Source organism: Ursus arctos, unplaced genomic scaffold, assembly GCF_023065955.2.
Source record: "Ursus arctos isolate Adak ecotype North America unplaced genomic scaffold, UrsArc2.0 scaffold_12, whole genome shotgun sequence".
NCBI classification, from domain to species: domain Eukaryota; kingdom Metazoa; phylum Chordata; class Mammalia; order Carnivora; family Ursidae; genus Ursus; species Ursus arctos.
The window spans coordinates 52538930-52560067 of NW_026622786.1; the positions used below are offsets into that span (position 1 = coordinate 52538930).

A 21138-nucleotide genomic window follows, 5' to 3' on the forward strand; every position below is an offset into this window, starting at 1 on the left:
AAGGTTCCTACAGAGGGGTACCCTGCTTCAGTGCTATGGCCTGGCATCCTGTCTGAAGGGTCATCGCTCATATCATCATACCACAGATTAAACTGCCATCCCTATTGAAAAACACAAAGGGATACACAGATGCAAAGGGTCGTGGTATTGATACTTTGTTTCTACTTTGTTCAGTTTTGTTCTCTCACACAGAATTTTTAGACCTTTCTGTTTGAAGTCTTTGATCCTGTCCTGTTCAAGACAAATTACACCCAATTGCAAGTTGTAAAATGCAACTGGGCTCTCTGTGTTATTAAGCCATACTCTAACAGTCCTGCAGCACAGGATTCCAGGCAATGCTGCAGGAACAGAGCCAATGAGCTGTGGGCACTTGGCTCCCAGCATTTTGTATTGAAAGTGTTGCTCGGTCCAAGAAGCACTCACTTGGTGAACTTTAAAACTGTGGTTTCCAGTGGTATGAATCCAGTATGAAACTGAAGCTGAAATATCTGGGTGTTGGTCACCTAAAAATACATGAGAGAAGCACATGACAATCAACCAGTGAAAAAGGAATCGGATCAAAACATTATATTTTGGGGAGCCATGCATCTTCAACTGTTTCAACATCTGAGCCTTTGTTTACTATGAATGTTAATGACCTTCCCATTTGGAAATGGCCCAGCGTCATTTCCAGCCTCTCCTCCCCATGAACTCTGCTTGGGCAAACCATTTTCTTCTTCCATTAATGTCTCAGGTTCTTGCATACCGCCTTACTTTGTTTCATTCCATTCCTTCTACCCAGGATGCCCCTGTTTCAACCTGATGAACTCATCCTTCAGGGGCCACCTTACAAGGTCATATCCTCTCTGTAGCCTTTCTCTAGTCACCACTGGCTAAAACAAACCACTCTCATTATAGCATCTCATTCTACTTCTACTCTGATAGTGGATATTCCGACATGTGGTGAATTTCTCTTACCAGGCTGAGCTCCCAAAGGGCAGGGACATAGTCTTATTCCTGTCTGTCCTAAACCCCTAAGGTGATGACTGGCACAGAGCATGCACTTAGGAAATATTTGATGAATTAAAATACAAGTACTTATTACATTATTCATAATATCTGAGAAGAGGCAAGACCCAAATGTCCATCAACTGATGAAGAGATTAATGAACAGTGATAGCATCATAATGGAATATTATTCAGTCATATAAAGGAATGAAGTACTGATACATGGTACAACATGGATGATTTTCAGAAACATGCTAAGTGAAAGAAGCCAGTCACAAAGGACCACATAGTGTATGATTCCATTCATATGAAATGTCCCAAATAGGTAAGTCTATAGAAACAGAAAGTAGATTAGTGGTTGCCCAGGAGATGGAAGAGGCAAACGGGCAGAAGCCGCTAGTAAGTATAGGGTTTCTTTTGGGCATGACAAAGATGTTCTGGAATTATATACTGGTGCTGCATAACCTTTTGAACATACTAAACATAATTGCACTGTACACATTAAAAGAGTGAATTTTATGTTATATGAATTTCATGGTAATAAAAAAATTGAAAAAATATAATTACTTAATCCCACACCCTTCATAGAAATATCTCCTCTCACATCGATCCAAATGGGACACTATTAAAAAAGGGCACAAGGTTCTAAAGAGCAAGGTTTGCTAGAAGTTCTAGGGCTGTCAGCTTCTGGCAAAGTCATCAAGCCAAGGACGGGGCAAATCACAACCTCTCTGAGTCTCATTCCCTATAAAATGAGGGAAATAGGCATAAGTTATTTTTAAAGACTCTTTCTAATTCTAAAACTACAAGTCACTCAAACCCAACTGATGCAGAGAAAAGATTCTAAAATACGCCTTATATTAAGGGATGCCTGGCTGGCTCAGCTGGTAGAGCATGCCACTCTTGATCTCGGGATCATGAATCCAAGCTCCACACTGGTTGTAGAGCTTACTTTAAATAGTAAGATGAAATAAAATACTCCTATTAAAGGCTCAGAAGAGTTTATGCTATGATTCTTCCTGAAACCATACCTTAGCCTGTAGCCGGCTCCCAATGGTTGACCTCAAGTGATACATGGAAACAACCACATCTCCTTGCACAGTGATGCTCAAGGGAATGAAGATTTTTCCATCTTGGACACGGTATTCTCTTTAAACAGAGACAAAAATATACATTGAAAGAGTCCAATCTTGTATAATCACATAGGTAGAGTCCTCTATGGCTCTGGCCAAGGGACGTGTTGCCCAAGCCTAGACCCAAGAATCGTTTCCTATCTTGAGCAGAGTCGGGAGCACAGCCATGGGTGCAAACTGGTTCTGTCGTGGGATGTTGTTGGTCCAACGCTAGGCCCTCTCTTTCTCCACCCCATCTGGACTTCCAGATAAATTGACTGCCCATCCCTACTCTGCAGATCTCATAATCCTCAAATACATCTAGCCTGGACATATTTGTCATTTCCTAACTTTAAATTAATAGTAAAAGCAGGGACAGAGGGAACAAAAATGTCCAACCAAGATCAGTATAGAAACTGCAATGCCATGCTCTATGAGGGTCTTGGATACCAATCCCCAAATTCAACCTATTCCAAATTGACTTCATCAATTTTTTAAAAGATTTTATTTATTTATCAGAGAGAGAGAGCGTATAAGCAGGGGCAGCAGCAGGCAGAGGGAGAAGCAGGCTCCCTGCTGAGCAAGGAACATGATGTGAAACTCGATTCCAGGACCCTGGGATCATGACCTGAGCCAAAGGCAGGTGCTTAACAGACTGAGCCACCCAAGCATCCCAAATATAATTTCATTTTATGTTACCATCCACTCCCTTCTCTCCACACCCCCTACCACTTCCCACTGGCACCTGCTCTTTATTTTGGATTCTATAACTCCTTTAATTACATCACCACCTACCTAGTTGCTCACCAAGAAATTTCGTTCATCCCTGTTTCTTCCCTCATCCTCACCAAATCTCATCAAGGTCATCTCTTTCTTAAATGTGCAGGTCCTCTGTCCCCATCACTGTCCTTAACCCTCATTATAGCTCACGTTAGTCCCTTAGCTTGTATCTCCATTTGAGAGGGAGCCATAGTGTCCCTTGACTTACTTGTGTTTTTCTATAATTAGAACCTACATAGAACTTTGTTTTTTAATATCAGCCATGTCACAGTAATGCAGTCCTCACAGGAAGAATATGATCCAGCTTACACAAGAATTGAGCAATTCACAAGAAGTGAAGAAAAGTATCATGACTGGGACGCCTGGGTGGCTCAGTCGGTTAAGCATCTGCCCTCAGCTCAGGTCATAATCTCGGAGTCCTAGGATCAAGCCCCAAGTCAGGCTCCCTGCTCAGTGGAGAGTCTGCTTCTTCCTTTCCTTCTACTTTTCCCCCCACTTGTACTCGCACTCTCATGTGCTCTCTCACTCTCTCTCTCAAATAAATAAAATCTTAAAAAAAAAAGAAGGAAAAGTATAATGACTTACTTCATTCGTTCAAAATCTGCACAGGTCGTATATATTTTGGTTTCTCCAATCAATACATCACAGTAAGGACGACATCCGTTTCTCTGTTTGTTAAAAAAAGGAACTGGACTGACAGTGATGGACTTAATGGTGAGAGGCTTGAAGTGAGGGCGATAGGGTTTGTCTGCTAGGAGGTCACACATATAGCCCAGGTATCTGAAACAGAAGATTGACATTCTGTTGGCGTCCAGCAGAAGAAAGAAGCAATCAATCTTTGCTATGAAGTCTGTTCTTTTAAATGACTAACTTGTAATAACCATTTACTGTGTTAATTTCTTAAACATTAACTACCAAAAAAGGATGTAGCCAAAAATTTAGGAACGCTTTCATATAATGACATTACTATACTTCCCCCTAAGAACTGATAAAGGGGTATTTATTAAATGAGCCTTATACTAGCTCGATATTTGCACATCTGTTCCTTTTTGACCTACCATATTCAATTTATCAGCTAAAGGCTGGCTCTGGAAAAATTTTAGGACTTGTCATCAGAACCACTTTTAATCCAAAAAAAAGTAAGGAGAGGCAATTTAAATAAGAGAAAAAAAGAAGCTATGACTAATGGGAATGTAATAAGTCAATTACCTGAAAAGGGTTTTCCTTTTTTTAAGTGCATGATACCAGTTGGAAACATCTGGGCCTACCCTGCCTCTAGCGTACTTTACCTCCTGTGGGATGGTGACAGTCCAATTCCAGGTCGCTTTGCATATAACAATCGTACGGCTGGGCCAGGAGTAGAGTAGAGATTACAGAAAATGAACATAGCACCAACCAGAATTGACGATGCTGCCCGTCCATCCTGCCAAGGAAGATACACAAACCTGTCACAAACATTGTCCAATCAGCCACTCACCACCGAGAATGACTGTACTTGCAGTTAAAAGGGGGGAGAGAGGGGAGAATTCCTCTTAACAAATGATTTTCAGTTCAAAATTGTGCACTTGAAAACCAAACACTGTCCCAGCTCTTCAAATCACGAAGCAGCAAAGAAGACTTATTCTTAGGGTAAAATTAACTCTCTACTAACCTAAGAAACCAAGCAATGTAAATTTGATTTGCATATTTACTGAAAAATAATCTAATCTTCAATCTTGTAGGATCAGAACTGGTAGTTAAGATCTCTTGGTTGCATGCCAGAGGGAGAGTTTACAGATTAGGTAAATACTGCTTTTTGGAATATGCTATGTATATGCTTCACCCAAGGTATGTTACCAGAGTCATGGAAAATAAAGCAGCTACACAGGATTTAACCACATTCAATGGAGAAATATACGCAGTAACATTCCTAACAGATGGTGACCCAGGTTCTTCTAGAATACTTTAAGTGACAAGGAGCTTGCTGCTACTTGAAAAAGCCCGTCCAGCTTACAGAGTTCTTCTTTATCCTGAATAAGTGGACTTGAAGTCTTATTCCACTCAGTGATCTTCATTCTTCTTTCAGTCAGGAAAGAGTAAACCTACCTCTTTCTCCCTGGGAAAACATTTCACATGTCTGAAATACCCTCCCTTTCCACCAACTCTTCTATTTTCCAGGTTAAAAACACACCCAATCTGTGATAGCTAATTTTGTGTGTCAACTTGACTGGATTAAGGGATGCTCAGATAGCTGGTAAAATATTACTTCTGGGTGTGTCTATGGGGGTGTTTCTAAAAGTGATCGGCATTTGATTCAGTAGAGTGAGTAAAAAAAAGATACACCCTCATGAACGTGAGTGGGCATCATCTAATCTGTTGAGGACCTGAATAGAACCAAAAAGTAAAGGAAGGGCAAATTTTCTATCTTGTTGAACTGGAAATGTCTACCTTCTTCTGCCCTGGGACATCAGAGCCCCTGGTTAGCCGGTGTTGGACTCAGACTGAATTACATCACCAAATTTTCTGGTTCTCTAGCTTGCAGAGAGCAAACAAATTGTGGGACTTCTCAGCCTCTGTAACTGCATGAGCCAATTCCTATAATAAATACATTGTATGTTGGTTCGGTTTCTCTAAAGAACCCCAACTAATAAACAGTTCCTTTGATTCTTCCCCATTTGATATTCCATTTTCAGAGACATCATTTGGTGAACTTTTTCTGAACAGACTCATTTTAAAACAACAACCTTAAATGTGCTACCCAGATGTGAAATACAAGATATGAGATGCACTCCAACCACACTAGAGAGGAAAAGAAATATCATCTTCCTTATTCTGGACACTATGCTTTTATTAACATAACCCCAGGCCAAACTAGTTTATATGCAGGCTAAGTCATACCATAAGCTCTTATTGATCTTCTTAGCCACTAAAACCCCTAGTTCTTTTTCAAATGATGTGTTAAGCTAAGAGACAAATATATTTAATCTTTTACAACAAAATTCGGGACTTTACATTTATCCTGTGTTTAATTTCACATTGTTAGCTTCTGTTAAACAACCAACCTGCAATGGCTTTTAAAATCCAGATTCATTATATGACCTTCCCAGTTCTGAGAAAATTGGTAAGCTTGATCTTCATATCATCATCAACATTTTTAATTAAAAGAGCAACCAAATGCAACCTTCTCCTGGGAGGATGCTGATCCATTAATCACCTACCTTTGGAAGCAGACACTGAGACACAATCCAACTAAATGTATAACAACCTAGCTCAAATTTCCCTATCTTGATTATAAGAAATTGGGAGATGTCTTGCAGGAATCCAATAAACTGTCCCTACTAATCTATTGGTTTTGTTGCGAAAGTTCAGTCGTCCTGATACATGTGTTCATAATGAAGCAATGAGGACTTCTTTTTCTTAAGAGTTTAAAATCATCTGTGCAAAGATTTACATTAGAATTTTGCCTTGAATTGCCATCAGGTTCACCAGCCTGTAACTTTCCAGGATCAACCTTCTCCATCTTTTGGAAAACCTCTCCTGTCTTTGTTTGCCTGGCACCTCTATTTTCTGTTTCCTCATATTACATAAGGAGTCCATGATTGCTTTTCCAAGCGCTCTCAGCATTCTGTCATGGAATTTAGGTCTAGAGAGTGGATTGTTTTTAAGTACTGTGAGGCTCTTTTCATATCTCACTACCTATCGGCTATGTCTTAATGATCACTGTTACTCCCTTCCTAGCCTGACATCTGTTCCCCTGATAGAGAAAACAGAAGGAGTTAAGATTATATACAAATGCCTCAAGCATTTCTTATTATCCTTATTCCAAGGACAGTTTTTTTTAAAGATATTTTTCTTAATTTTCATTCCTTTTAGATTTAGCCTTCCTGATAATCTTACCTGATTCATGGCTCTTGGATATGTGTCCCCTCCTTTTGTCTACCGCGAAAGTCTTTTTAAAAGTTTAACCAGTTTTTTATGGAAATATGAGTATATGCTCATTAGTCTTAATAAAACAGAAATATACATGATAAAAATAAAATCTCCCACTTCCAGCTTCAATTCCATTTCCCAAAGACTTGCTGCAGATGTCCGACTCACGCATATCTTTTTTCAGTGAGCTAGAGAGCAGCCGACGATGTCATAATCCTTTGCTTCTTTTTTTCTTCTTTCTTGGCTTTTGGGTATTCATGATTGTATCATAAGCACGGGAAGCCTCTGGTCTCTCTCAAGCCATCTTCCCTTACAAAGCTGTCAGGCTTTGGCTCTCTGAACTTTTAGAAAGTTCTCGCATGAAGAGAAAATCACTAAGGTGCCTAAAGGCTGCTTAGTTCCTGAAAGTAATCTGTTCTGTTGCACAATCTGTTGTGCCTCCAAAGGAAAATGCTTTGGCCTTTTGCATTAAACTCCTACGAACACCAAGTGCTTTTTTTTTTTTTTGATGTAAAGTTCGATGATTCATTAGTTGTGTATAACACCCAGGGCACCATGCAATGCGTGCCCTCCTTACTACCCATCACCAGCCTATCCCATTCCCCCACCCCCCCCTCTCCGAAGCCCTCAGTTTGTTTCTCAGAGTCCATAGTCTCTCATGCTTCATTCCCCCTTCTGATTACCCCCCCTTTCTTTATCCCTTTCTTCCCCTACCAATCTTCCTAGTTCTTATGTTCCATAGATGAGAGAAACCATATGATAATTGCCTTTCTCTGCTTGACTTATTTCACTTAGCATTATCTCCTCCAGTGCCGTCCATGTTGCAGCAAATGTTGAGAACTCGTTCTTTTTGATAGCTGAGTAATATTCCATTGTATATATGGACCACAACTTCTTAATCCAAGCGCTTTTTAAGAGGTTGAGAATGTGAGTTGGAAAGAAGAAAATATGTTCTTTAGCATTCTTCCCTCTATTAGCCTAATGGCTCTCAAGAAGGAAGGAGAAAATCATCAGGTAACCCTAGAGCAAAAAATACACCTTGACATTTATAGAACCAATGAATATTCCAGTATTTATGCTCAGATTCCACTTGTGTGTCCATTCCTTTATGTATGCAATCACTTATTCAAACCTTTCATACCCAGCATACAAAGGTAAAGAAGACACAGTTCTTGCCTGTGAGATGCTTACAGTCTAGTGGGAAAACAGGCAGATCACCAGATTACAAGGATGCCACAGAAGACATTTATATATACAATGGGAATGTCCGTACTGTGAAAATACTAACGAGTCAGAAAGATTTTACCAGAGTTGAGTTTTAAACGATAGGTAAGAGGCCACTAGAGGAGAGTTGGGGAAAGGGACTCTAAGAAGTCAGTGGCCAGAAAAGTCATCAGTCCCACTAGGAATCCTACAATCAATCTATGTGACTACTTACGAGGGCATGGAGGTCTTCTTATTTCATTTTTATTCAAACACAAAAAGAAACGATAAATATTCCAAAGTGTTTATCAACTCTATTCACACACAACTCAATCGTATTTTTGCCTGTGTACCCACAGTCCTTGTTTCTACCTTTTTTATAATACTTAGCACATTCTACAGGCTCTGTATTATGTGTATGTATCTGCCTCTCTCAAGAATACTCAAGCTTTAAGGCAAGAATAATAAATTCCTCCCTCATTTTTATATCCCTCATATTACCTAATTCCTAAGTAGGGATTCAACAAATACTTATTCAGCTTAAATGTTACCTGTGCACCGGTCTGTATAGAGCCAGCTGTATTTGGCCAAACCAAACCCACCTACCACAAATGACAACAACAACAACAATAAAGGTTACTCACCAAGCAGTGGACAACACAGACATTTTTGGGATTCTGTAGTAGCCAATTATACATATTCCGACACACAGCAAAAAGATTGTGCAGACTGGGGGCCTGCCTGATGGGCCAACTGCACTCTGAGACCTAAGGGAACAGAGCAAAAGGAAATGATTTCCCAAGCAACTCCTCTGCATAAGGAGCTATCACATCAAACAACTTCTGGAATATGATGCCACATTCTCTTTTAATAGAGACAAGAAGAGATGGGAACAGGGTCCAAACGCAGAAAGAAGAGTTGTTTAATATAACAATTTCTTAATAAAAAATTCCACTCCAGTAAAGGTATAAAAACACATTTTGAAGTACGTTTTAAATAAAAATAGACCATTTAGGGGTACCTGAGTGGCTCAGTCAGTTAAGCAACAAACTCTTGATTTCAGCTCAGGTCATGATCTCAGGGTCATGAGATCAAGCTCTGCATTGGGCTCTGCACTCAGCACAGAGTCTTCTTGAGATCCTCTCTTCTCCTCTCCGTCTGCCCTCTCCCCCACCCACTCCCCTATCCCCATGCGCACATGCATCGTCTCTCTCTAAAAAAATAAAATAGACCATTTAAACTATATATTTGGATTTTTTTAATTCTGTGAGGTTGCATTTAATTTCTATTAAGTATAAAATGTTTTGACCTGCCTATTAGATACTTAATTATAGTATTACCTTATAAATCCTGCATTATCCCTAATTTTACCCCAGTTCTCATGAGAACATAAAAAGAGCCACAGAGTGAGCCAAAGGTACCGTTGTTCAGAGCTCTTATTTCTTTCTGTCTTAAGGAGAGAACTCACAACTCCATGGGGGCAATCCTCGGTATTTTCATTCATCTAACACACATGTTCATTTAACCCATTGCAGAGCATCGACTATGTTCCTGGAATTGTTTGGCTCTGAGCTGAACCACAATCATACTCAGGTATTAATGTGATCCCCGTTCTACAGATGAGAATACTGACTCTTAGAGGTTGTCTTGTCTAAAGTCATACTGCCGGCCAGTACCAGCAGTGTTATATTCACCCAGAACACCCAGGTGTTCTGAATATAAATCACTGGGCAACAACAGTATACTGCTAGAGATTATCAGTTGCTCAAAATATTAGGCGTGAACCCCAACTGATTAGACATTTCCTAAGTTAGGTAATAAAAATAAGAAGTTTAGACTTGGGCAAACTTTGTGACCTCTTTTATAAAGCCTTTCTTCCTTCATAAAATGTGGTGAGTGGTACCTACCTACCTCACAGGGTTTGGTTAGTACATGAGGATGTATTTCAAGGGCTCAGCTCAGTATCTGACACACACAAAGTGATTAAGGAATGTTAGCTATTGTGATCATTACTGTATTAAATAACTGCCAGTGCAAAGCTCTGAGTTCAGATAAAGCCAGCTATGTTTGAATAAATGAAAGAAATCCTGTTTAGCAAGAATGTAGACTGAAGGGCCAGATAATACAAGATCTTGTTAGGAGCTAGGAGAATATTTAAGAAGGAGAGTGACTCTCATCTGCATTTTCCAAAGATCTCTTAAGATCCAGTGTGGACAATGGATGTGGATGCCATGAGAGTAGCCAGGGAGAGCAGTCAGGAGGCCGCTGAGGAGTCCAAGTTAGGGATGATGGTGGCTAAGGCCAGAGAGTGGCAGTGGGGTAAAAAAAAGACTTGAGGGATTCAAGAATTAGAGACAAAGTGGAATACCTTTGTATATATGACTTGGAGATTGAGCATATGGGGGCAGTGAGTGAGTGTGGAGGGGCGTACTTAAGAGATGAGGGAGAAAGGGTCAAAGATGACTCCCAGATTTCCAGCCTGAATGGCTGGATAAAAGGATGACAGGTGCCATTTGCTGAGGTAGGGAATTCTGGAGAAAGACTAAGCTTTATATGGATGGTGTCACCAGAAAATACTCTGAAACACTACCACCACTGGCCTAAGAAAACCCAAATGCCTCAAATTCCTAAAGTTTAACAGTGGGGAGAGGGAGGCACGGGCAATCTATTTGGTTGCCATTTTCTGGTAACTAGATAATCGCTAATCAAAATATAAATGAGAAATGATGTGTGGTCTCTCTAGAGCTGACATCCAAAAGCAAACACCTGGAGTTTCTCATTCTGGGGTTGCCAAGAAAGCCTATGCCTTTAGTTTAATTTGTGACATTTTTCTATAAGATGATTGTAGGGTAATGGCCCGGGACCTTTCAGGTACTTACTTCCCTATACCTTTCGGCAATGACAGGTGTGGTTTACTAAACAAAGTAGTTGAAATGCTTGACACAGCTACAAAGCAATCCAGGGTGACCCACTACTGGGCTTCTGTCAGTTTAAACTCTGTATCAGCTTGCCCCTTCTACCCAACACGAATTAGGGCTGTTTCTGGCCATTCTTTACCCCCAAATGGATTCCCCACCAATGTGTTCTCAAGGAACGGAAATGATACACTGATTTAAAAAAAAAAAAAAAAAGAATAGTTGGGAAGACAAATTTTGCCATCAGAGAAACTGGAAAGTATACATTTGTACAAGCTGGTTCTTGTCTATAATGCTTTTCTTCCCTTAGTAAATTTGTATTCATCCTTCAAAACCCAAGTTCAAGTGCTCTTTTGTCTCTGACAGTTTCCCTAACACCCACAGGCAGAAATCTTAGTTAACTTAGGTCTTTGTACCATACCCTTGTCCATTTTCATCTATTAAAGTTTTTATCAGTAGAGCAACATGGTTGAACCCACCGGCTGGGTTTTCACCTTTGCTTCACCACTTAGGACCTGATAAATGTTAGTCATGTTACTGATCTCTCCTAGCCTAAAATCTCTCCTGTGTAAAATGAAAATGGGCATTACAAGACTGTTAGAATTAAGTAGCACAACATAAGCATGGCGAGTGCCAGCTTATTGTCCAATTGTACTCAAATCAACTGCCTATATCTGTCTCCCCCTCTAGACACTAAGCCCCATGAGAGGAGACACCCTAAGTTATTATTCATTTTGTAACCCCAGAGTCGTGTCCATGTGTTAGTTGAATGGCAGGTGCTCAGCGGATATTTGCTGAGTGATTGAATGAATGAAAGAACAAAGGAATGAACCCCATTTGGCAATCACTTCTTCTACTAAGATTTGTCTACATGTACAATCTCTCAGGGAAGGAATAGGCGAATCAATTTTGTTGTTTTAAGGTTGCAATCATGTAAAAGTATGAAAAAAACTGCTTTTCAAGGCAATATTTTTAAACCTCTTAGAAGCTGTCTGTCAACCATACAAACACTTTAAATGTCAATATCTGTAATGAGTCTCAGCTAAAAGTTGGCTAAATTGTTCTTAGCACAATAGGCTAAAAGCTCCAGAATCATTAAATCCATCAAGTAAATAATATTAATTTAAAGTACTCCATAATTACATATTTACTTGATATATAATTATACACCATTAAGCAAACATACAATTAGAATTTTTTTTAAAGCATGTACTCCATCTAAAAGGGAAAAAAATAACATTAAGGCATAAACAAAACAAAAACGTTTTAAGGAATTCAATAACTGCAAGCTATTTTTGTAGCTCCCTGGGGTTCACAGGTTCATGCAATAAGCATAGTCCTTGGGCATGTGACACTTCGAGATGCAATCTCCAGTCTCTCTAAACACCTCCCAGAGCCATAAGCGTCAGAAAATGCCATATGGATTACAGGCTGCCATGATACCACCCAGTGGGGAAAGAAGCCAAAACAGCACCAGGGCTGGATGCCACTCCATTTTCATCTCTCCATCACCCCAAGCATGAGATAAGATAGCCGGAGCATCCCACTTGCTGAGCATAAGAGCAAAAGGTACTACAGAGAATTAGACTCAAGAGCCATACCCAGTGTTTTAAGAATCTACTGCACCATTCTTGGGAAACAGGGGTATTTCAGTCAATCATTTCTTGTGGCATTTTATTATTACTAACATTAATCGTAACTATCACTTACTGAATGCTCACTATAGGGCAGGTACTGCTATCAAGTTTATTCCTTAGAGCAAACCTACAGAAAAAGTTTCTGAGTATTTGCAAGGTAGATACTGGTATTGTCATCCCTAATTTATGCAGGAGAAAATGGTGATTTAACCAGGAAGAGGAACACTGAGATGTGAACGTAGGGTAATTTTTAAAGTTTAGAATTTGTGTATATGCTATTAATTTCATCTCAATAAAAAAATAAGAGTCGTGTACTTTCTACGCTATCACACTGTCCAATGGTTGATGATTAACTGCAATTTCATCCTACATTTGTGGGGTGGTTATGGCTTCAAGTGATGGCTATATTTTCAAAGGTAAAGATATTCAATTCACTGATGCCTGCAGAACTAGAGCGTGGGGATCCCCAGCCCTCTGGCTTCCAGGCCAGGTGTTTTTTTTTTCCCCCTACCCATTATTTCCTATCCTTTCACTAAAGCCTGGTGGCAGAGGGAGAGGTGAAGTATAAGCTTCAGGGTCACTCCTTTATGGCCAACCCTCCTCACCAAGCAGTGAACCAAAGTCAAAACGCCTGGGAGCTACGGTGACTTCTTTGGTGAGCTCTGGGAAGGAAAAGAAAAACAAATAAAGAAACAAACAAAAGACTGACCTTTAAGAAGTTCAAGCTGATAGCATATTTCCCCCAAATCAATTTGTTCTCAAAAGGGAAGAAATCCTACAGGATCATGCAGTTTAGAAATAGTCAAAATGAAGAAAGATTCTAAAGGAACCAGCTGGGTTTTTGTTTTTGTTTTATGCCCCTCACAGAGCTCCTCCAGCATACTTTTCTTCTGGCTGAACAGAGCAAGAAGGACACTCAGAGTGGCCGTGGCGCACTATCAGCATGTAAGAACTTTAGGGCCAGGCTCAGCTTAGTGGCCATTCATCCAGTTTCCCACCTCTTGCCAAGAGCAATGTGTAAAGCAGTGGTTCCTGATATTCTGAGCAGACTGTAACGTGTGCAGAAGTGAGCCAGTGTGCACACACCCACAAGTGGATGGGTAAGGTGTTTATTTGGGAGATGCTGGAAAAGGTGTGGGATAGACGGTGGTGATGGTTACACAGCACTGTGAATGTATTCAGTGTCACCAAACTGTATTCTTACCGATGGTTAAAACTGTGTATGTTTATGTCACGTATAGTTTACCGTCAAAAAAAGAAGAAAAAGGAAGAAAGAAAGGAATGGAAGAGATGGTTAAACTCTCCGAAGCCCATCCATGGGTCTACATACACAATGGACCTGCATTTCTTTAACTCAGATTAGGAACACCTGGTTTAGATAATGCATCTCATTGGTCTCCAGGACGTTACAGTCAACATTGGTCATTTTTATTTCCTCAAGGTGGAAACTGGCTAAGACGAGTAAGAAAACTGCTGTTCAATACCTCTTGTGCAGTTCTGAATAGGTATTCTAGCACCTCACCTTGAAAGCGGGGCAATCTGCCAAGTATTTTTTTGAGTTGGGGCCTCTTTTAAAATGGAGACTAAATATGAGTCTTATTCTAATACTCTGTTATACATGCAAAGACTAAGAAAACTTCTAGTTGATTATTTTATCATTCCTATCAAACCATGTGGCTTCTAAGCATAAACGCTAATTACAATACAAAATGACTCCCCTCAGCAAAGTGAAATCTTCCTGGAAACAACCTGTCTCTGCCACCACCACCCATATCCCCAAACACACCTCCCATAATAAAAATGTAAAGTGACTGAGTTCAGATATACATAGAGCTGGACTCCTGTGAATTTATAAATAAAACCAGTCTCATGTTTGGTCTTTTCCAGCCCTGGAATTTATGGAAGGCACTGTCATCTATATTAATTTAAAAAAAATTTTTTAAAGATTTTATTTTTAATGATCTCTACACCCAATGTGGGGCTTAAACTTACATTCCTGAGATCAAGAGTCACATGCTCTACTGACTGAGCCAGCCAGGCACCCCATGCCATCTATATTTATTAAAATAAGATTTAACTGCAGACCTAGCACTCCACAGTCCTGGAAGGAGGAAGAAATAGTTCTAGTTCTCCTGATTTGGAAAATAAGAACCAAAAAACTTCCCTAAGTAATGCAACAATGAGATACAAATCAATTTGTGGCATTAGTGCTGGGCAAAGAAAGGACTGGGGGCTTGAAAAAAGATGTAGCCAAATCCAAAACAGAACTAAGATGAAAATACTAAGGTTTGGGCGCTGTCTTCCTGAGATGCAACCAAGGGCAGAAAACTAGTTAGGTCAGAGGGTCCATTTGCATTCTGCCAAGTTCTAGGGAATGTCTGGGAGGGGCTAAAGATACAGTGCAAGCCTGTGTTTTAGAGAAAAGAATTGGAAAAGCCTCATGGGTAACATACTGAAATCCTCCCCTTAGCAAAGTTAGGCTATTAGAAGGGATGGGGAGGTGTGGCATGAGGGGCTCCTACTGAGAGGGAGCAGCTCGCAAAGAGACAGTGTGTGTCTCCCCTGGTTCTAGCATGGCATTTTTTTAGGCAGTGGAGAACAGTGAAAAATGAAGCTGGAGACGCAGGCAGAGGCCAGATCATGAGGACCTCTGTAAGATACATTCTACAACTTGCACAGAGATGAAATAACCCCATTCCTTTCACTTACACTCATAAGTAAGCAAGATTTACTCATGCTTCAAAGCCCAGCTCTCGCTGCTGTCTCCTTTCCCTAACCTCCCTCAGTAGGGATTGTAAATATTATTTGCATTTGTCTTTACAGCATGTTTTGGCTTCTCTCTCTCTTTCTTTCTTCCTTTCTCCCTTCCTCCCTTCCTTCTTTTCTTTTCTTTCTTTCTCCCTTCCTCCTTTTCTTTTCTTTCTTTCTCTCTTTCTTTTTCTTTCTTTCTTTCTTTCTTTTTCTTTCTTTCTTTCTCCCTTCCTTTTCTTTTCTTTCTTCCTTTCTCCCTTTCTTTTCTTTCCTTTTCTTTCTTTCTTTCTTTCTTTTTCTTTCTTTCTTAGATTTTATTTATTTGTCAGGGAGAGAGAGAACAAGCAGGGGGAGCAGGAGGCAGAAGGAGAAGCAGGCTCCCTGCTGAGCAAGGAGCCCATTATGGGACTTGATCCCAGCACCATGGGATCGTGACCTGAGCTGAAGACACTTGACCGGCTGAGCCACCCAAGCATCCCTTGGCTTCTCTTTCCAGCCAGGCTTAAGTGTCTTCAGAAAAAGAACCAAATATTTATTTTATATCTATGTGTTTAACAATTCTTGGCATGTTCATTCTTCTGAGAAACATGTATTAGCCATGACAGGCACTGTTCTAGGTGGCAAATAAACATACCTTCTGCTCTTTTAGGGCAAACGAGAGCAGCCCAGGACAGATGTTCAATATGTAAGTCCTGGTCTTGTGGTAAGACTGTTAAGACCGGTCACAAAAAATGTAGTTATACTAATAGATGCTTTTCTTTAAATACCTTTATAGAGATTGCTTTCACAAATACTACACAAAGAGACATCCTCATCTGTATGAATGCTTCTATAATGATATCTCTTTATTCACTTTCAGAGTGAAATTTTTCCAGACTATTACAGATCTTTCAAGATCAAATAAAATTTCTATGAAATGTTGTGGAGCATGTTCCATCGTCCTTCAGTTATGAAAATGAGGACACTGACCGAGTCTCCAAACAAGAAAAATCAAAAGATTTGCATCTGAGTTAGAAACAGAATATCTACCCACATTTTTGTTTGATGTTAATTCAGTTGCTCTGAATTAGGTAATAGATGGAAGGAGAGTTGGAAAGGCAGTTAATTATAGGGAATTTAAAAGAGCTGCATTTAAAATCTCCATTACAGAATGGCAATTTAGACCCAAATGCTTCAGAATGGTTTTATCAGTGTGTCTCAAGAGTGGTCCCCAGGGAAACCGCAGGAGTCACACCCAAGAAGCTGTTAGCAGTGCAGACTCCCACCACTCTCCTGTCCTGCTGAATCAGAAATTCGGGGCCTGGGTGTTTGACTAGCACTCCAGGTGGTTTTGTTGCCCACTAAATTTGAGAACCACTGGGTTTCCTCTTGCCTATTCCAGGAACACTTAGAGAAAAGAAAGTCCTTAGCAAAACTCTCCCTTATCTTACTGAACATTAAGGCAGGTAGGGGTCTTAGAGAACACAGAGACCACACTTCTTGTGTTTTTACAGATCCAGAAGTCAAAACCCAGAGATTATCAATGGCAACTGAAATTTGGAGCAACATGTGTTCCAGCATCTAAGCTGAGGTCCTGGATACACAGCATGGACAACCAGCTATCCTGCTGCTAATCTGAAATCAATTTTCACTTTTAAAGTGTCCATTGTATAGCATAATATAATAAAAAATATTATTAAAAAAAAGAAAAGAAAATCCTTTCTATTTATCAATAGACTCAGATGTAGTTGCAAAACCAATCATATCTAAGGCTAAATCAAACTATTTCAAGATGTTCTTGAGAGAGAAAAGGCCTTCATTTAGTGAGTCAATCAAGAATTCCTTGGCCAGAAATATCAAACTCTGCATCAGATTCAAACCTAAGCCAGCACTCCTGGCTTCACCAGCCAGAAAAGGAATATTTCTCTGCCTTGTTCAAAATGCTCCTTAGGAGGACAAGCCAGCTTTTCCCAGTAATATCGTCAGCCCAGAGTAATAGTTAAGAACACAAGCCTGAGACCACCTACTAGTGGTATGGTCTTGGACAAGTCACCTTACTTCTCTGTGTCCCAGGTCTCCACCCACCTCAGAAGACAGTGTAAAAAATCCAAATAGTAGTAACAGTATCACCACACCGACAGTGTGGACTGTCTGTGTGCTATCCTCTACCCATGAAACAAACACCTTTACTGAATGTCAGAGAGTTATTTCCAAGAACACTGGTGTCTGTACTGGTCTAGCGCCAGGCTTCATCATGATACCCAAGCGGCAATAAGGAATGGTTAAAGGCATAATTAGTGCTACAGTATAAGGATCGTCAACCGTCCTACATAGCAGTTCAGTCTCCAACTGAGCCCCATAGGAATGTGCCCTAACAACTGAGCAACCAGCCATAAATGATTTGAGACCCCAAATTATATATATGGTATCTCATTGACAGATAAACTTTCCTGCAAATGTCCTCACCCAAGGAAAATCTTCAAAATATTTCATAGCAGCCTAATAAATACGTTGCGGCTAGAAGTGTCCAGAGTATATAGTTAATCAGCTTTGTGTGTCTGAGCAACAAGGCTTTGGGAATCGCTCTTAAAGGGAAAAATACCCTGTTATATCTTCAAACCATGTGATCCCAGTGCTAAAATTCCTTACCCTGCTGTGAAACTTGGCAGTTCGATACGACTTGGGTGACAGATTGTACACCGTGTAGTGGTCAAGATGTCTGGAATCCAAAAAGCTTCGGATGTCATCAACCTGATTCCTGAATCCTATGTCAACACTGTCCAGAGGAAAGGACATCACTGGGAGGGAACACAGACAGAGAGAGAGACAGGTTAAACAGGTTTGCTGTTGCCACGGGCAGCCACTGCAAGCTGAGCTACTGAGCAGTTACTGACCATGAGAAACTTACCAATAATTCTGGAGGTAACATAAGTGAAGTCTAAATCTCCCTTCGTGTAGCTAAAAGCAAGACAGGAAAAGGTGCTCATTAAAATAATCCAAATATGCCAGGTTTCCCCTCTCTCAATCACTTGCCCATTGACTTGGACACTTCCATCCAGTAGGCATTTAGACTTCCCTCAAGGCCTTCTCTCTAACAAAGAATAATCATTGAGAGAAGCAACCCACACGCACAGGAGTGTAAATCTACCCCTCTCATGTACCCCAATACCCTCTGTAGATGACACTTCACGAACAGAATCAATCTCAGAATAGAAAACACCTCTCAGTCATTAACACGGATTATTCTAGCCTCTTTGCCTACGTGTGAATATCTCCTCTAAGTGTGAGCAGCTAGGGGGTAAGAAAGGAAGTGATGGAGAAACAAGGGACACCCTTTCTCTCTGCCCGCCAGGCCCTAGCTGGGGATTGCAGGTAAGGGATAAGTTTTTTCTTTAAACAAAGATTAAAATGTTGATTAATATTTTGGACTTGACATGTGAATTTATGACTCAAAACTGCATACTGTAACTTAAAGTGACCCTAGAATTTTCTAATACGTACAAATAAAAAAGAATTCATATGGCTTGCTTATAAGAATTTTCATACAGTAGAAGGATAGAAAATTTCCTCCGCTAAACAAGGTTCAAAGGGCTATTAAAATACAAAAAACAATTGTTTCAGTTATAATCCATGAGTATCGCTTTTTCAGCTTGCATGTGCATTACTATCTTATTTAATTCTCAGACCAACCAGGGATATGAATTCTATCAGAGTATAAAAGTCAAGCTCAGAGAGGCCAATTAAGTTGCCTAGGTCACATGGTTAACAAGGGCAGATAATGTACGAGAACCCAGGATGCTGGATTCACAAGAGAGGGAATATCTTCGGGGCACCTGGGTGGCACAGCGGTTAAGCGTCTGCCTTCGGCTCAGGGCATGATCCCGGCGTTCTGGGATCGAGCCCCACATCAGGCTCCTCCGCTATGAGCCTGCTTCTTCCTCTCCCACTCCCCCTGCTTGTGTTCCCTCTCTCGCTGGCTGTCTCTAATAAATAAATAAAATCTTAAAAAAAAAACAAAACAAACAAACAAAAAAAAAACAAGGGAGGGATGGCAACCACTATATTTTAACGTAACAATGTGCTCAGTGAGTCCTCTGAGCCTGTGCTTGTTGCTTCTGAAGGCCTCAACGTTATGGCTTCAATAACATTGCTTGGTTGATGAGACTCCATGCAGTTACATCACACAACTGTCAGTCCTCTAGCCAGAAAAGCAGTTGGCAGGTAACCAGATCCTTGGGGGGCATGGAGGTCCATTAACTCAGCTGGGAAGAATGCGCATACCTGGTAACAGACTGTATGACTCTGGAAGATGTGTCTTTGAGGGTGTCTTTCAGGTTGTCCTTCAGGTTACTGAAGAGCCGCCCTGCACCTCCTTTCACCATGTCAAAGAGACCTCCCCCGTAGCTGGGCTCCATGTCTGGAGATGAGGCACCTGCCAATGCGAAACAGAAGTAGAGGTGATCTACGCAGTCTCCCTTCATCCCTGAAACCTATGCAGACCGGCGCAGACACTCCTGGAAGTGATGCCCACTCTCAGAACTTACTGACTCTGGGTCCTAGCAGTGCGACCAAGCCTCAGAGACCCAGGGAAGCGCTTCGCTGTCCCAGGCGCAGAAAGCTCACAGTGCTGTAGCCATTAGCCACAGGTGCCCACTGAGCCCCCGAAATGTGGCTAGTCCGAATTGAGATGTGTTGCAAGTACAAAATACACAACAAATCTCAAAGATGGTGCAAAAAAAAAAAAAAGAATATAAAAGATCTTGTTAATACTTCTTTCATTGATTACATGTTGCAATGACAGTATTTTGAATATACTGAATTAAGTAGATGATATTATTAAATTAATTTCAGCTGCTCCTTTTTACTTTTTAATGTGAATACTAGAAAAATTTTAATTGTACACGTGGCCTGTCTTTCGGACAGTGCCGCATCAGAGGAAGAGCAGCTTAGAAGTGGGTCCAGAGGTCTCCTCTGCCCTTAGATGGAGCTGACTGTGTTAGCAGACTCATTCCATGGCTATCCCTCCAACTCATTCTTCACTTCCATCATGGAAAATAGCTTCTCCAGGGCCTTTGTAACAGTTTTTAGGATGCATGGTGATCATCAGTGTTATTTGTCAAGTATTCCAGTTTTTCCTTCCTTATAGACTCACAAAATCGTATTTTCTGGTCTCTTGTGGTTAGCTCTAGCCAAGTTTCTCAATCTTGGCACTGCTGACATTTAGGGTCAAATACTTCCTTGCTGTGTTGGGGGGCGGGGAGCACTGCCCCATGCCCTGGAGGGTGTTTGGCAGCATCCCCGGCCCCTAGCCACTAGAGAGCACCAGTAGCCCCCCACTGCTGCCGGCTGTAACAACCCAAATTGTCTCCAGACGTTGGCACATATCCCCTGGGGGGAGGGGCAACATTACTCCCAGTTGAAAATGACTGCTTTAGTCTACGATATGTGAGGATATGTGTGTGGAGGTATTGTGTGTCCCTTTCAGGACAGAGCTTTGAACTGTGAGTATGAAACTCTCCAGAGTTCTCATTGCCTCGCGGTGTCTTTCTGTCTCTTTCTTTGCTCCATCAACTGGCAGGGTTTGAGATCATGGCTGTACTCCTGGGTCCTGGAGTAAGAAGCTGTGTGGCAGAGCTCCCAGCTGACTTTTGATGAATATAGAGCCTGAGTGACCAATAGCCCTTTATTATTAGAAGTGCTCCCATTCCCATTGTGGGAATGTTCCTTACTGCAGCACAAAGGTCGATACAGGAAGAAAGTAGAAATCTGTGTAGAGGAGGCTAGAGTGAACAATGACTAGGGAGTCTATTCAGCCTAGCAGTCAAGAGCATGGGTCATTCTCACCTGGGTTCTGGCCCAGCCTTG

At 40.9% G+C, this 21138-nt stretch overlaps 1 protein-coding gene across 1 annotated transcript in view; it reads right to left on the bottom strand.

Annotated features, from left to right (window-relative positions):
- The window catches only part of DNAJC6 (DnaJ heat shock protein family (Hsp40) member C6), a 146009-nt gene that overhangs the window by 30171 nt on the left and 94700 nt on the right, over nucleotides 1–21138 (bottom strand). Inside the window, exons 2-9 of the mRNA XM_026497900.4 lie at nucleotides 19555–19705; nucleotides 18182–18231; nucleotides 17923–18071; nucleotides 8636–8758; nucleotides 4169–4302; nucleotides 3465–3659; nucleotides 2019–2136; nucleotides 424–503 (exon numbers count right to left, since the gene is read on the bottom strand). Coding sequence (XP_026353685.4) covers nucleotides 424–503; nucleotides 2019–2136; nucleotides 3465–3659; nucleotides 4169–4302; nucleotides 8636–8758; nucleotides 17923–18071; nucleotides 18182–18231; nucleotides 19555–19688 — 983 coding nt within the window. The 5' untranslated portion in view covers nucleotides 19689–19705. The remainder of the gene's footprint in view (nucleotides 1–423; nucleotides 504–2018; nucleotides 2137–3464; nucleotides 3660–4168; nucleotides 4303–8635; nucleotides 8759–17922; nucleotides 18072–18181; nucleotides 18232–19554; nucleotides 19706–21138) is intronic.